At 38.4% G+C, this 17950-nt stretch overlaps 1 protein-coding gene across 4 annotated transcripts in view; it reads right to left on the bottom strand.

Moving 5' to 3' along the window:
• The window catches only part of ARHGAP19 (Rho GTPase activating protein 19), a 59205-nt gene that overhangs the window by 11110 nt on the left and 30145 nt on the right, over positions 1–17950 (bottom strand). For 3 of the 4 annotated variants that reach the window (XM_025880596.2, XM_073904376.1, XM_025880598.2), the window contains exons 6-9: positions 16717–16803; positions 8180–8245; positions 6356–6547; positions 2184–2279 (exon numbers count right to left, since the gene is read on the bottom strand). In XM_025880596.2, coding sequence (XP_025736381.1) covers positions 2184–2279; positions 6356–6547; positions 8180–8245; positions 16717–16803 — 441 coding nt within the window. The remainder of the gene's footprint in view (positions 1–2183; positions 2280–6355; positions 6548–8179; positions 8246–16716; positions 16804–17950) is intronic. The other variant, XM_025880597.2, reaches the window with a different exon arrangement.

Genomic DNA, 17950 nt, shown 5'->3' with positions numbered 1-17950 from the left:
ATGAACCGACAATGATGTTCATTTTATGAACTACACCTAGCAGGTAAATATACTGCTAGGGTAGGGTTCTAGCAAAATAAATTACTTTTTAATTATAGTAAAATATACATAACACAAAATTTACCATCTTAGTTCATTCCATTCATAGTGTTGTGCAACCATCACCACCATCCAACTCCACAACTTTTTCATCTCCCCAAATAGAACCTGGGTATCCACTAGACAATAATTCCCAACTCCCCCCAAACCCTTAGCCCCTGACAACCACCATTCTACTTTCTTTCTCTATGAATTTGACTATTCTAGGTATCTCACATAAGTGGAATTATATAGTACTTGTACTTTGTGACTGGTTTATTTCATTTAACGTAACGTCCTCAAGGCTCATCGATGTTGTAACGTATGTTAGGATTTCCTCTGGGGGCGCCTGGGTGGCTCACTCATTAAGCGTCTGCCTTCGGCTCAGGTCATGATCCTAGGGTCCTGGGATCGAGCCCCACGTCAGGCTCCCTGCTCTGCAGGAGCCTGCTTCTCCCTCTCCCTCTGCCTCTCCCCCTACATGTGCTCTCTCTGTGTTATCTCTGTGTCTCAAATGAATAAATAAAATCTAAAAAAAAAAAAAAAAGAATTTCCTTTCTTTTTAAGGCTGAATAATATTCCACTGCATGTATATACAACATTTTGTTTATCCATTCATCTGTCAATAGATACTTGAGTAGCTTCCACCTTTTGGCTACTGTGAATAATGCTACTACAAACATGGGTGTGCAACTATCTATTCATGTCCTTGCTTTCAATTCTTTTGGGTACATACCCAGAAGTAGAATTGCTGAATATTTAATTTTTTGAGGAACTGCCATCCTGTTATCCATGACAGGTGCACCATTTTACATCCCCACCAACAGTGCACGAGGGTTTCAATGTCTCCACATCCCCACCAACACTTGTTATTCTCTGGCTTTTTTAATAATAGTCACCCTACTGTGCCTTGCTATCTCACTGTGGTTTTGATTTGCATTTTCCTAAAGATAAGTGATATTGAGTATCTTTGTGTATCTTCTTTGGAGAAATGTCTAAGTCCTTTGCCCATTTTTAAATGTTTTTTCCTGTTTTTGTAAGAGTTCATTATATATTCTAGACATTAACTCCCTCTCAGACATATGTTTTACAAATATTTTGTTCCATTCTGTGAGTTGTCTTTTCATTCTGTTGATCACAAAGGAAATTTTGATGGTAAGCAAGATTAATGTCTCAGAGGCTATTGCCCCCCAAAGATCAGGATTGAGAGTGAATTCTAAACTTCTATAAATGATAATAGCTAAGACCAAAATGAGGCTTAGATGATGCAGCAATGACTAACAACTGCAGCTTAAAGAAAAAAATATATATTACAAGGTATTTATTTTTATTTTTCATTTTAATCAGAGCTCCTTACTGTTGCTGGATTTATAGATTTTAATAATGTTAAAAACAATTTTAAAAAGAAAACCAGAACACAGAACTGTGCTTAATCTTTCTCCAAGTTAACCAGAACCTTGCCTTAGTTTATGCCTGAAAATTTGAACCCCATTATCACATTATCTACTGCCACCTGATGGCAATATGCCTTAACTACAAGTTCAGATCGTCCATGAGGACGTGTAAATTGAATCCACAAGCACAGTGATGGCAGCCACAGCACAGAAGTAGATACTGCACTTGTTTTAAAAACAAGATTTTTAAGTAATTTGTTACAAAGGAAGAGAATATACAAGTGATTAAAATATTAAGCGTACAAAAATTTGAGTTAACTTGCTAGCCTAACAGAAAATCCATTTCCTAACCGTTTCTGGGAGTCTGTCAACTCCCTCACTTCTCCATAGCTTTTGCACATCGTGCAGTGAACCTTGTAGCACAAAGCAAAGCACTCTCCTCACTGCTCAGGAATGGGGACTCTGTCCTCAGTCCCAAAGAGAAGGAAGGACCGTTCTTTTACTCTCTAATCGTACAGCCCCTTCTCCAAGTCGAAACACAGCAAAATGCTGTAAAAACTACAAGTTTTTCCGAATTCTATCCTTATCCTCTTGCAGATGAACCCTTTACAGGATCCCAAAGAATAGAAGAAAACTGTTCACGCATAAGAAAAGTCAGACCGTTAAGCTTTCTCTAAGTCAATGCTGAAAACGACAGCACAGCATACCTACCTTAATAAGGCCACTGAAGGAACGTGAACGGGCTCTTTTCTGTACCCGAGGAGAAGATTCTCGCCCTGGCGTTTGGGTCACAGTTTGCTTATTAAACTAAGAGGAAACATAAACATTTTACTATTATTTCCCCCATCAAGAGATAGGATTCTGTGAGCATCAAAAGCTAAATGTAAATATCCAGAAAAGTCCAAAGAATAAGTGAGTCTGTACACATATGGCTTAGTAGGTTGGCAAGCAAATCTCAAAGGCAGAAATGATTGTTGCCAAAAAAAAGGTCAAAATTTATTAAATTACTCTAAGGAGACTGCACCTCATTTTCCTTTTTCTTATGTACTATAAGGTTGGAAGTATTACCCCTATTTTACAGATAAGGAAACTGAGACCCAGAGAATTATGTAATTTGCCCAACATCTCCAGCTGGTAATCCAGATTTTTTTGCAGAAAGTATCTTGGACATAGAGAGTGACTAACACAACCTAAAACAGTCCTTAATTTAACATAAATTGCATACAGAAAAAAGAAGTTACTAAAGCTCTTTAAATGGACATCTATCATGATTGCTTGCCAGCACTATTATCAGAGGAAATACATCAAAATAAAAAGTGGTCAATTGAAATGGAAGACATAAAACACTGTATCGTCTTATTTAATGCTTTGATTAGCCATGCATCTCCCCAGTTAAAAAATAATGATATAGTACTTAATTCTTCTACTTGTCTGCCTTTTCTAACTACAGTTTTTAAATATGTGAATTGTAATTTTGCAAATTTTTATCAGTTCAGGTTCAGTTCTGGAGGTTTAAAAAAAAATGACACTTTTCATACATATTATACAGGTACAAAAAGTTCCCAAAGTTAATTATCAGAAAATTTAGTCACTTCTAAAGAGCTTAGAAAGTAAGCATCCCTCCTGGCTATATTGGAACAAGTGACAAACCATCATTTCTGATAATGTTGGCAGGTGCAAGAAGGGGTGGTTCTCTTGTATCCAGCTGGTGGGAGCATTAATAATTTTCTGGGAAGCTATTTAGCAATGTGTGTCCAGAGTCTTTTCAAAATGCATACAGTAGTTCCCCTTTATTCGTAGTTTTGCTTTCCAAGGTGTTACCCATAATCAAACCGCAGTCCAGAAGCAGATGATCCTCCTTCTGATGTATTGTCAGAAGGTCAGTAGTAGCCTATGCTGTGTCACAACCTAGGTCATTCAGCTCCTCCACTTCAGCTAATCACATAAGTATTTTACCATCTCACATCATCACAGGAAGGATGAGTATAGTGTAGTAAGGATTTGAAAGATAACACATTCACATAACTTTTATTACACTATACTGCTATACTTTTTCTATTTATTAATTATTGTTAATCTCTCACTGTGCCTAATTTATAACCTAAACTTTATTGTAAGTATATATATATTTTAAAAAACCCACAGTATATATACGGTTCAGTACTATCTGTGGTTTGCAGGCATCCACTGGGGGGTCTTGGAATGCATCCCCCATAGCTAAGGGGCAGGAACTACTGTATTAAAAAATACACACTACCTATGAAGTTCTTACCCAAAAACTAACTAAATAAAACTAATCAGTATTCAGATCAAGCTTCTAGAATTAGATCTAACTACAAACTTATCATAAATACAGAGGACTGAGGAACATGTTCAATAACACCACAAGGGTGCAATCAGCAAAATCTAGACTGTGGAAAACAAACTATATGGTTTCTTTCACAAACAAAGGGCAGAGAGAGGGACGGAGAGAGAATGTGTGTATGTGTGTGTTTAAATGCAGTGTAGTAGCCTGGATTAGGTTCTGGCACAGAAAAAGGGTATTAGCAAAAAAACTGCTAAAATCTGAATAAACTCTCATGTTAATAGTAATACACCAATGTTAATTTCTTAGTTTTAACAATGTTAACATTAGGAGTGAAGGGTACCCTCAGTGGAGGGTATATGAGAATTCTCTGTACTATCTTTGCAATTTTTCTCTAAATCTAAATTATGTCAAATTTAAGTTTATTCAAACAAACTTCAGCAATTTTTTAGGGGGAAAACAAGAAGAGAGGAGAGAAAGGGGGACCTATATATTAAAAGGGACCCAATAGCTGTTACCAGAAGAAAAAAATGCATACCCGTTGGTCATGCCACTTCTAGGGAAAACTCTGCAATGAAAATACCAATGAACAAAAATTTATAAGCTAAAAAATAATCTAATTCCCAAATACGTCCAAGAGTAAGCAAACTGTATATACATTAAATTATATGTAATGAAATATTATGCAGCTGTAAAATGTGCACAGCCTTTTAATGACATGGAAAATAATCATGATATAATGTTAAATGAAAAGGACAGGAATTTTAAAAACTGAATATATATTATGATCTCAAACAAAAGAACAAAAAAGTCAAATACATGTTCATGGAAAGAAAATAATCATAGAAGAAAATACTCCAAAACTTTTATCAGTGGTTATCTCAGGATGATTACAGGTGATTTTCTTCTTTACACTCTTCTGCAGGTTCCACTGCTTCTACAGTGAATATTTACTATTTTTATAATAACAGAGGAAAATCAGGAACTAGTAAAATTATAGTTTCGTCAAAACAAAGTGGCAATATTTTAAATGTAGGCAAGGAGTTCACAAGCACGCACAAGAAAATGCTTATGCTGTAATGTTTAGTGAAAAGAGAGAGATCAAAGAAAGTATGCGGTATGATCCAAACTATATAGAAATTTATCGATAGGAAAAAGACTGAAAGAAATATCCAAAATGTTAACCCTGGTGGGATGAATGACTTGTTTTCTTCTTAACCTTCTCTATGAGTTCCTATTTTTCTAGAAAGAGCAAAAATGTCAGTTTTTCCTTTGTATTATCTTTAAGCTTCTGCTTTCTTTCTTTTTTTTTAAGATTTTATTTATTTATTTGACAGAGAGAGACACAGCGAGAGAAGAAACACAAGCAGGGGGAGTGGGAGAGGGAGAAGCAGGCTTTCCGGAGCCCAGGGAGCCCAATGCGGGGCTCGATCCCAGAACCCTGGGATCATGACCTGAGCCAAAGGCAGATGCTTAACAACTGAGCCACCTAGGCGCCCCAAGCTTCTGCTCTCTTGATGAAAGAATTCATGACACTTTGCCCACCTGAACTGCTGTCTTAGTTTCCATGGAGAATTAAATCACTACACCGCTTTGTATCTGCGATAATACTCAGCCAACATCCTTGAAAATTCCAGTCATAACACAATTTGCTAGATCTCAAAGTAACTTCAAAGAGTATAACAGAAAACTTCTCTTGAAGGACTCTATCAATTGTTAAGAACAGCTCAGTTCAACATTTTCTGAGCACATGGTTATGTCTGGCTCTATGTTTCAGATTAGGCATAAAAAATAAATAAAAACACAGACTTCCCTCAAGAAGGTCCCAGTTGAGTAAGAAGTCAAGAGGCTGACTTTGCCTGTTCAGCTAAAATTCAAGAGGGATAGAGAAAAAATAAATTTCCCAAGAAAGAAACTAACGAAATCATTGGGATTTACTCAAACTACATTTTGAGTCTCAAAATGGCAAATGAGAGACCTAATTTTGCTCCCGCTAACTCCAAAATAAACAAACTTAGCTACCAGAATTCCTACTTTCTAATATCAAACTAGGTCCCTGAATTTACAGTGTTTTCTAACTGTAAACAACTCATTAGTAAGAGCTACCACTTTTGCTCTGCTATGCCAGCCACTTTACACAGATTCTTTCTAATCTTTATATAGTCATGAAACATGGACATTTCAATTACCATTTAAAAAACAAGGAAATTGAAATTCAGAAAGATTAAATTATTTGCCAAGAAAATCTGAAGGATTTAAACTTTGGAGCAATATATTGCAACTGCTGGTTCTCTTCTCAGCATGCCTGGTACGTGACCAAAATTAGAAAAACTCTAACCATACTTGGATCCTTCTGTTTAACTCTAGAAATCCAAGAGCCTCCACTCTTTTCTGTAATGGGGCAGTAGTACAGAGGCTGACATTGAGGTTCCATTGACAAGTCTGCTTTCCTAGCCAAGCCACGCTTGGGCCAATAAGAGCCAAAAATTAAATGAGATTCTTAGCAATATTCCCTACTGATTCCACAACCTTGATCACAGTCCTAAAGCCCCGTCACTGTTTCCGTGCCTTCAGGTACCTGTCTAATAAGTTGTTTCTTCTTCGCTGACTCTGGCATATTGTGAACATGTTGGAACAACTCTCTCAATGCCTCTTCCGTACGCTGCTGGGTCTCCTCCTGGTGAGAGCAGGAATCTACCCAGTTCCGTTTCTGAGATTTTGCCCGTTGGAAGGACTTAGTAGGACATGAAGCTATCAAATCAAGATCATCCTAGAGAAAATTTTAAAGAAAAGAGAATTAATATATCCTGCCAGCTTTGTTTTCAGGTTCCCACAACCCCTGAAACAAAAAAGGAGGAAGAAGGGGAGAGCGTGGTATACTCTTATATTTAGGAATAAGAAAAATCTAAATAAAATTATCACATGAAGAAAAACCTGTAATTATAGACTCTATTAATAGCCCACTCCCAAGACCTCCCTAGAGAACCTAAATTCATTTAGAATATTGCTACCAAAAATTATATATATATTTTTTTACGATTTTATTTATTTGACAGAGAGAGACACAGCGAGAGAGGGAACATAAGCAGGGGGAGTGGAAGAGGGAGAAGCAGGCTTCTGCAGAGCAGGGAGCCCGATGCAGGGCTCGATCCCAGGACCCTGGGATCATGACCTGAGCCGAAGGCAGACGCTTAACGACTGAGCCACCCAGGCGCCCCCCAAAATTATATTTATATGAGTTCAATTTTCAAAGCCATTTAATTGCACATAACTCTCACTGCTTTCCTATGAGGTAAGCAGGCAAAGTATCATCATTCCCATTTGATAGAAGAAAAAATTAAAGTTAAGCTCTAAGTTTAAAGTCATTTAGATACTAAAGTGACAGACCCATCCAAGTGCACAGGCTCTTGGTTGGTGCTCTTTGCTACACACAACAATATGATGGGACAACTACACAGCAGTGGTTGAGGAACAGAAACACCTCTCTAAGAAAAGCTACACTCCAGTTAAATTAGTTGAAATCAAATACTGTTTTCCTGGTCACACCAAATATTTACCGAATGAGAGGTAGAAACAAAGAGGAGCAGAAACAACAGCATAAGATGACAGCGTAAGTTCCTAACCAAGACAGACTAAATATAGATCATCAAAAAGTACTTGTGTAGGGGCGCCTGGGTGGCTCAGTCATTAAGCGTCTGCTTTCGGCTCAGGCCCTGATCCCAGGGTCCTGGGATCGAGCCCCACATCGGGCTCCCTGCTCCGCAGGAAGCCTGCTTCTCCCTCTCCCACTCCCCCTGCTTGTGTTCTCTCTCTGTCAAACAAATAAATAAAATCTTAAAAAAAAAAAAAGAGTACTTGGGGAGTTTTTTTAAACTTCTCAGTTTTAAAGCTCAGTAATTATACATAATCTTATTAATAAGCATCACACATTTGCTTTCTAAGCTCAGGTGGTCTCAAGTCTTTGAGACGTCTGACAGAGTGTTACCACTGAACCTGAAACAAGAATGTATTATCGAAAACCATGATTTATTGCTGTAAAATATTTAATACATTTGCTATTTACAGTCTGTTTATATCATATGCTACAAGAATGCACAGGGCTTTGTGAAAACCTTTAAACATGCAGTCTATGCCATCACTCATATGTAGGGGATACCATCCACCAGTGGAGGACCTCTGAAAGGGAACAAGACGACACTATGTGGGGGCACTTTTATTTCAACATATAACTTTCCTCTCAGTCTTTTTCCTTATCTCAAACTGACTAGAAAACTTTGAACTATAACAGTAGCAACATTTTATTTTCCATGGCTTTACTCTGATTTCACACTTTGTTTTAAAACTCCACTAATCTTAATTAACTCTCTCCTTGTTTGGACTAAGAGCAATTTCCTGTTCTTACCTTTGATGCTTGAGTTCTGGAGCCCAAATAGTGCAATCTGGCACATTCCCGAATATAAACAGGAGCCTAAGCAGGATATAAAAAGAAAACCAAGAACAAGTAGTTAGCAGTATCTAAAATTCTTTCAGACCACAAGAATAGTGATTCTTGAAATAATCTGACTGGCAGATTATTTCAGAAAATTAAAAGATCCTTAAAATGCCCTATTCCATAGCTTCCTATCTCTGGCCACCAAAATGATATCTCAACAAATCTGACAGGAAAACTGTTTTTAAAAAGACAATACTGTAGTTTTAAAAATCAAATGTGGCATGTATATACTCAAATGAGCCAGAAACAAAAGTATAGACATTTGTAGTAATGTTTATCTTTAACAAGAACTACCCCAAAGGGGGCAGCTGGGTGGCTTAATTAAGCAGCCAGCTCTTGATTTCGGCTCAGGTCACAATCTCAAAGTCCTGGGATTGAGCCCCATGTGGGGCTCCGAGTTCACTGGAGAGTCTGCTTGAGTTTCTCTCCCTCTGCCCCTCCACACGCACACACGCGCTCTCTCTCAAACAAATAAATCTTTTTTTTTTTTTAAGATTTTATTTATTTGTCAGAAAGAGAGCATGTGCACAAGCAGGGGGAGCAGGGCAGGCGGAGGGAGAAGCAGGCTCTCCGCTTAAGAAGGAGCCTGACACAGGACTCAAACCCAGGACCTTGGGATCATGACCTGAGCCAAAGGCAGATGCTTAACCGACTGAGCCACCCAGGCGTCCCTCAAATAAATAAATCTTAAAAAAAAACTTACAAATTACAAGTGGTCCCTAAGTCACATTTTAAAATCACTGTACAGAAAATACCATTTAGAATTACTATGGAGTAACAAGAGACAAGAAAGAATTTAGCTTATTGATGTATTGCCCAGAATTCTATGACATATACCCTGATACAATACTAGCAGTAGCATCAAATAATACAACCACTATGGGAGAGAATTCGGCAACATCTAAGAAAATTACATTTTCATTTACCCTGTAACCCAGAAATCTCACTTTTGGAAAACTATCCTGATGATAACAACTCCAGAAATCAAAAACATACTTGGATGAGATTAATCAAAAGATTAAACACAACCTAAATGTCTATTAATAGAAGACTGGTTGAATGAATTTTTACACATCCATATAACACAGGACTATCTATCATTAAAAATGAAAGAAGAGGGCAACCTGTTGGGACCCCTCTCACTCTTGAGAGCTTTTTCTGTATCTTCACTTGATAAACATCTATCGCTTTACTCACAAAACAAACAGATTTATCTAAGTATACCTTTTTGTGTAGTTTTGACTTTTGAACCATGTAAATATTCTACAGATTCAAAAAATATGATTAAATCCAAAAGGAAAAAAGGCAAAGCCTAAAACTGAACACAAACAGGAAAAAAAATGAGTATATCTGTGTATATGATTGATAACATAAACACAGAAAAAGAACTATTCTAACTTTTGAAAACTGTATTCTGACTATACATCCTTAGTGAAATATATTCAAGGGAAAAGGAACTGTAAGGAAATCTTAAATTTTAAACTTCTATTAGCAGGTTTACATAGGCTTATTTTTGAAACTAATTTTTTTTAAGATTTATTTTATTTTTTATTTATTTGAGAGAAAGAGTGTACAAGTCGGGGGGTGGGGGGCAGAGGGAGAGGGAGAAGCAGACTCCCACTGAGTAGGGAGTCCAAAGTGGGGCTCCACCCCAGGACACCAAGATCATGACCTGAGCCAAAGGCAGACGCTTAACTGACTGACCCACCTATTAGCCCCAAAACTAATTTTTTATATACTGATATTTTATATATTGAAGGATAAAGCAAATAACATATAAATGCTATTTAAATCTGGAATTTGCAATGTGCAAAAGTGATACAAATATAAAATAAAAGAAGTCAAGAAAAAGCTCTGGAATGTTAAATCTGAATTGGAAATACTAATATGAACTAATGATTTCTTTTTAAAAAGAATTTTAATCTACTTCTTGCCTCAAAGAGCCTAAAAGCAATGATACCCCAGAAACAATGAGCACAACTAGTGTCACTCACAGAAACCAGGGCTCCTTGAAGAAAATAATTGACTCCAGGCCCAGGGCAGAGCAAATGCAAAGTGAGCTGGGGACATTTTATGCCAGGAAGGAAACACTCAGACTAATGGAGTCCTGTCAAAAAGACACAGCAGGGAAAGCTTGCAAGGGCTCTCACTGGCCAAATTTGAAACAATTTGAAAATTAAAACTAACAACTGAAATTGACTAACACTTTGAATAACTATAAACCTTTGTCTATAAAGATGTTCATAAAAAGGGGCGCCTGGGTGGCTCAGTCGTTAAGCGTCTGCCTTCGGCTCAGGTCATGATCCCAGGGTCCTGGGATCGGGCCCCGCATCCAGCTCCCTGCTCCGCGGGAAGCCTGCTTCTCCCTCTCCCACTCCCCCTGCTTGTGTTCCTGCTCTCGCTATCTCTCTCTGTCAAATAAATAAATAAAATCTTAAAAAAAAAAAAAAAGGGCGCCTGGGTGGCTCAGTTGGTTAAGCGACTGCCTTCGGCTCAGGTCATGATCCTGGAGTCCCGGGATCGAGTCCCGCATCGGGCTCCCCGCTCAGCGGGGAGTCTGCTTCTCCCTCTGACCCTCTTCCTTCTCGTGCTCTGTATCTCTCATTCTCTCTCTCAAATAAATAAATAAAATCTTAAAAAAAAAAAAAGATGTTCATTAAAAAAGAGAATGACACGAGGAAAGGAAAGCTCTCTTCCAAAGAAAAAAGTCAGCTAATAAAGATTAAACAATAGAATTAGAAAACCACTGTTTTGTAATACCCAATATAATCATAGATTCCAGCAGGACTATCAATGGATGCTAAAATCATTGCATTAGGTAATCACCCTGCAGGTTACTAATTGCGAAGGGAAAAATGTACCTTTATAATTGAGAGATGTGGCAGTTAGCAAAATTAGCATCACTGAGAGACAATCTGACATCTGTGTCTCCCAATGTGATGCAATATGATGCAATACGATGTACACAAACATCACCTATGAATCTTTGCCAAAAATGTTTAACATGAGGGCACCTGGGTGGCTCAGATGGTTGGGCGTCTGCCTTCGGCTCGGGTCATGATCCCAGGGTCTTGGGATCGAGTCCCGCATCGGGCTCCCTGCTCCTTGGGAGCCTGCTTCTCCCTCTGCCTCTCTCTCTCTCTCTCTCTCTCTGTCTCTCATGAATAAATAAATAAAATCTAAAAAAAAAAATCCATATGAAATCAAATTTAAAAAAAAAAAATGTTTAACATGAATCTAATCAAGCCTCTAGACCTAACTTACAGTTTACAGGAAGTACAAAAAAAAGGATAGAGGAACAAGTTAAATATACTTGAGAAAACAATAAGACAAATTTAGACTATGGAATATTCTATAACCCAACTGGCCTGAATGCTTCAACAAATCAATGTCATGAAGAAAAAGGATAGGAACTGTTCCAGATTAAAAGTGACATAACAATCAAAAGGCATACATAAACCTCAATTAGCTTATGTTATTAAAACCAGCAGCTATGAAATACACTCTTAGGACAACTGGGGGAATTTGAATCTGTACTGAATATTAGCTAATATGAAATTGTTATTAATTTTCTTAGGATAATGGTACTGTGACTATTAGGAGAATGTTCTTATTCTTAGGAGATGCATGCTTAAGTATTTAGATGTTAAGTATCATGATGTCTGCAATTTACTATCAGGGTTTCAGTCAAAAACAAAAATAAAAAAACATGAATATATGGAGTAAGATAAAGCAAATATGGCAAATGGTAACATTTGTTGAATCTTAGAGTTATATGAGTGTTCACTGTTTTACAACTTTTATCTATATTTGAAAAACTTCATAATAAAGTTTTAAAAAAAAAGTCTTGAGACAAAAACATTATGACATCTCCAGTTTAATTTTTACCTTGGTAAACTATAAGGCAGAGCTCAAAACCAAAGGAAATTTCCTCCGAACAAGAGTATGACAGAGCCCATGCCACTTATTCTACGAAATTCATTAAAAAAAAAAAAAAAGGCATCTGGTGGCTCAGTCAGTGGAGCATGCGACTTTTGATCTCGGGGTTGTGAGTTCAGGCCCCACACTGGGTGTAGAGATTACTTTTTTAAAAATTAAATTTAAAAAAAGGCAAAACAAAAACACCTCTGCCCCCAAAAGACACTATGAGTTTAAGAGATACCCAGAAAGGGAGCCAGAAGCAGATGGGTTTAAATGAAAATCTGGAGGTGTTAAGTATTTTACAGTTCAGAGGGAATCAACAAAAGGCCTTTCCACATAAAATGGGAATTGGCCTTAATTGTAGATGGTTATAAGTCCCTAAGAAAAGATGTTGTGACCCATACTGGGGAGACAAAACCAGACTGGGTCAGAGACACCTGGGTGGCTCAGTCAGTTGGGCCGCTAACGCTTGGTTTCAGCTCAGGTCATGAGCTCATGGGTCGTGGGATCAAGCCCCACGTCAGGCACCATGTCCAGTTCTGCACTCAGTGGGGAGTCTGCTTGAGTCTCTCTCCCTCTGCCCCTCTCCAAACTGGGGGGGAGGGGGCTGGGAGGGTGAGGAGCAGTGCTCTCTCTCTCTCTCTCTCGAATAAATAAATAAATCTTACAAAAGAGAAACAGACTAGGTCAGAGGGACTGATAATAGCAGAGGTTAGAACTATAAATAGGAGGAATTTTAAGGAAAAAAAAATACAAAGAACACAGAATGAGGCAACACTGAATCTGAGGATTAAGTTAAAAGTCCACCCAAAGAAGCCTGAGAACAAGAAGACACAACAAAGCATAAGAACAACAAGTCTGGGGTAAAACAGGACCTCAGAATAAGTGATAGAGCACACAGAACAATCAACCATTTTCCACCCAAAGGAAAAGGTCAGGGAAGAACCCAATCAAAGTGGTGAAGCAGGGGCCCATAAGGACAACAGTTCTGATGGGAATATCAAAAAGGAGAGACCTAAGACCAAAATACATCTCAAAAGAAATGTTCTTTCTCTCCTTCAGAAATCAACAGAGGCTCACAGAGTGCTCAAACGAGGCTGGAAACAAAGGTAAAGTAGCAAACAAGAATCAAAGCCCTAAAGAGAAGGAGCTGAAATAGGGATCTATAAAAGGAAAAAGAAAAGTAAAAAACAGAATGTTTGAAAGGGTCTAATAATTAGAACTGTACCAAGCTGAATTACATCTAGGAGACCATACTCTTATTTCTTAAGATTTGTATGATTTCTATTCTCAAAATCCTTCACAGTGATATGTCATCTTACATGGTAAAAGGGAAGTGGTGTGATTAAGTTAAGAACCTTGCAATGGGGAGATTACCTGGGTTATCCAGATGGGTCCTTAAAAGCAGAGAAACATTCCCAGCTATAGTTAGAAATAATAGAGAGATATAACATTGCTAGCCTTGAAGATAGAGGAAGGGGACCATGAGCCAAGGAATGTGCACAACCTCTAGAAATTCTCTCCTAGAACATCCAGAAATGAATGCAGCCCTACCAACCTTGATTTTAGACCAGTGAGACTCATGTAGACTTATGACCTACAGAACTGTAAGATAACAGATTTGTGTAAAGTCACTTAATATCCTTCACAGTTAAGTACAATTTCATTGTATACTTGAATTATGTACATTGGACAATGGACAAGGGAGAAAGGACTGCACAGGAAAAGAGATCAGAAGGTGGAAGGCTAGGGGCGCCTGGGTGGCTCAGTCAGTTAAGCGGCTGCCTTCGGCTCAGGTCATGATCCCAGCGTCCTGGGATGGAGCCCCGCATCAGGCTCCCTGCTCGGTGGGGGGCCTGCTTCTCCCTCTCCCACGCCCCCTGCTTGCGTTCCCTCTCTCGCTGTGTCTCTCTCTGTCAAATAAGTAAATAAAATATTAAAAAAAAAAAGGTGGAAGGCTAGAAACCGTGGGGTGTGGCAAAAGCTCTGAGATCTCTCTTTTAATTTGTGAGTGGTAGACTATGAAAAGTTAACCCTAGAGCAATGGTAACAAGAGAATTCAACGAAGGAGAGTTCTATTAGGAACTCTCTCACTAGAAATTATCTCATTTTGATTCACAACTACTGTCAGGGAACTACCTTACTCTCCACCATCACATGTTTTGGAACTAGTTGTTCCCCTCAATAGGAAGTATATAAGAAACAGGTTTGAAAGATCTTTGTTAATCATTAAAAACCATTCATTCGGGGCACCTGGGTGGCTCAGTCAGTTGAACATCCAACTCTTGATTTCAGCTCAGGTCATGATCTCAAGGTCGTGAGATCAAGCCCTGCATCAGGCTCCACAGCCAGCGCAGAGCATGCTTGGGATTCTCTCTCTCTCCCTCTCCCTCTGCCCCTCCCTGCTAATGCACTTGTTCTCTCTCTAAAAACAAAACAAAATAAAAAATGATTCTTTGTCCTGTTGTCCTTTGTCTACTGTTCTAATCCACTTATCTAGATCTTGACCTCTAATTGATGATAACTTTGACCTGAGCGCCCAAGCCCTTGATGCAGCTCTGACCCTCTGTTTACCAGCCTACTAACATTCTGATCTTTCATTTCTAAACTCTGGACTCTGGATCACTCACCATCCTATAGTCGGTAAATCCTAGGGTGGCCTCTATGTTCACACCCTGTATTTACTACAAAGCTATAGTAATCACAATAGTGTGGTACTGGTGTAAAGACAAACATATAGACTAACAATAGAACAGAATCCAGAAATAAACCCTCATATATATGGTCAAATGATTTTTGATAAGCATGTCAAAACTATTCAATGGAAAAAGGACAGGTTTTCAACAAATGATGCTGGGAAAACTAGATATCCATAGCAGAAGAATAAGGCTGGACACTTACCTAATACCATATAGAAAAATTAACTCAAAATAGATTCATAACCTAAATATAAGACTTAAACCATAAAATTCTTCTTCAATAAAAAGCATAGGACAAAGGCTTTGCAGCACTGGATTTGGCAAAGATTTCTTGCATATGACACCAAAGGCACAGGCTACAAAAGGAAAAATATAAACAAATGGGAAACTTCACAAAAAATTTTCAATTTTGTGTAGCAAGACTCTACTAACTGAGTAAAAAGGCAACCCACAGAATGGGAGGAAATGTTTACACATCATATATCTATCCAGATATATATAAAGAACTCCTACAACTCAACAATAAAAGAATAACCCAATTTAAAAACGGGCAAGGGCTTTGAACAGACATTTCTCCAAAGAAGACATGCAAATAGGCCATGAGCACATGAAAAGATGCTCAACAACTCACTAATCATTAAGGAAATGCAAATCAAAACTACAATGAGATACCACCTCACAACTATTACCAAAAAAACCAAAATAACAAAATAAGTGTTGGTGAGGATGTGAAGAAATGGGAAACCTTGTATATCACTGGTGGGAATGTAAAATGATACAGCCGCTAGAAAACAGCATGGCAGCTCTGTTAGAATTACCAGAATTCTACTTCTGGACATATACCCAAAAGAATTAAAAGCAGTGTCTCAAAAAAGATATCTGTACATCCACGTTCATAGCAGCATTATCCACAAGAGCTAAAACTAGGAGCAACCCAAGTGTCCACAACAGATAAATGATAAGCAAATGTGGTATATACAATGAAAGGGATATTACTGATCCTTAAAAAAAGAAGGAAATTCTGACAAATGCTACAACATGGATGAACCTTGAAAACATGCTAAGTGAAATAAGCTAATCACAAAAAGCGTGATTCCACTTATATGAAGAACTTCTCTCTCAATTCTCAGCCTTTCCAGATGGCAAGACACTAAAATTGAGAAATTCACTATCAGGAAAGTATGCTCTAAGGACCAAGGATATGACTGTACAACTTTTTGTTTGAATCTTAGAAACATCAAAAGGTCAAAATTTTCAGTCACACAAAGGGCCCTTTCAAGAGAATAAAGATCCTCTCAATCAAACCAGAGGGCCTCTGGGAAGGTGAAAGGTATTGTCCCTCAGTCTTCTCAGCAGGAGACCATGGTAGAGAAGGGTTTGTCTTCAAAAGATCTGCATATGTGGCTTTTGTCTAACAGAGTGAATCCCTCCAAAATCCACAGAACCACAAAGTTGAGAAAATTATGTGGGCAGAAACATTGATAGTTTGGACTAAAAGGGACAAAGTACAAAATGAAAAGAGACTGTCAGACCCTCACAACTCTACTGACAGGAAGCAGGCAGGATAAACTCACTCATGCCAATACACACTGCCTTTCATGAAAAAGGAAAGACGACCCAGAGTGGAGCCAATTATCCTACTCAGCCTCCGGTACCTTCCTATTCCTCCCCACCTTGGTCAATTTCTCTGGGTTTCGCCACTGTCCAGTCTGGTTTCCAGTCCCAGTCAGGGCCTTTCTTATTAGTCATCCTTATAGCCCTGCTGAGGATCCCACCAGGCTTCAACTTCCTTGTCCTATTGCCACCCAAATCCCATCCCTTACCTACCTTAAAAAGTTTCTGGGAGTGTTTAATCATAAAAGCCATCCCATTGTTTAACTTTGTGATATTCTCTTGAAGGTCATTTGCAGTGACCTATTCAGAGGAAAAGAAATCAAAAGAGGGGGATTAAGAGCTGGGAAGTAGAAGAGATACTCCATGTACTTACCAATAAGCTTATTCCTTCAAAGGTATAGTGGCTTCCTTCCCTAACAAAGGTGCCTCTAATATAATGTTTAATTCTGGAAAGGCTTTTTGGTTGGCAGGTTTCTACTGAATATGACATAGCCTAGGAGAAACCACGTGTCCCTGAAGTTACCAAGGAATCCTTGAAAACCAATCTTTATTTCCGAATTCTGCTTGAGAATTATACATGCAAGCAGAGTTGCTGAAGAAAATCTAGTCTGAGATTCAAAAAATTTAGGCAGGAAGAACAGAATCTATACCAACCACCAAGGACACTGCCTCTTCAGAGAAACTGGTTTCTCCAAAGGCGAGAGAACTGTCACGACTAATTGATATCAAAGGTGACATCTATGTCTTAAAAACACAAATGGTCATTGATTTTCTTGTTTCTCCTGCCTCTTTTTTTAAGTACTTGAGCACTAGACTATCCCAAAGCCCTCGTCTCTGTTACTTAATGTTTGCTTTCACCAAGATCTGTTAATATTTTTTTTAAGATTTTATTTATTTGTTTGACAGAGAGGCAGCAAGAGAGGGAACACAAGCAGGGGGGAGTGGGGGAGGGAGCAGCAGGCTTCCCGCCAAGCAGGACCCTGGGACCATGACCTGAGCCGAAGGAAGACACCCAAGGACTGAGCCACCCAGGCGCCCCTTAATATTTCTTTTTATAGGCACAGATTACTCACTTTTTTCATAATTTCAGTTGGCTGGTTCTGAAATTCTTTCTTTAGGAGGCTTGATCTCCTTAATATGGACCAATGTTGTGTCCTTTTCTTCTTACAGCCCGCACCCCCCCAACCTTTGTCTGGGCAGAGGTTCTTCCCAGCCTGGAACATCACATTTTTTTCACTAGTTACTTGTTATGTAAAATGTTCTACACAACTGCTTTCTTTCTTTTTTTTTTCTTTTTTTTTGATAAAGTAAGCTCCATGAGCCCAATGTGAGGCTGGAACTCACGACCCCAAGATCAAGAATCGCAAGCTCTACTGACTGAGCCAGCCAGGCATTCCACAACCGCTCTCTTTAATCTTCCTTTTCTCATTTCTTATAATCCAGAAAA

The sequence above is a fragment of the Callorhinus ursinus genome, unplaced genomic scaffold, assembly GCF_003265705.2.
Source record: "Callorhinus ursinus isolate GAN/ISIS: 27379988/994484 unplaced genomic scaffold, GSC_fseal_2.0 scaffold20, whole genome shotgun sequence".
Lineage (NCBI taxonomy): Eukaryota > Metazoa > Chordata > Mammalia > Carnivora > Otariidae > Callorhinus > Callorhinus ursinus.
Note: the sequence above shows the minus strand (reverse complement) of the source record. Positions and strands in the feature narration are given on the sequence as shown.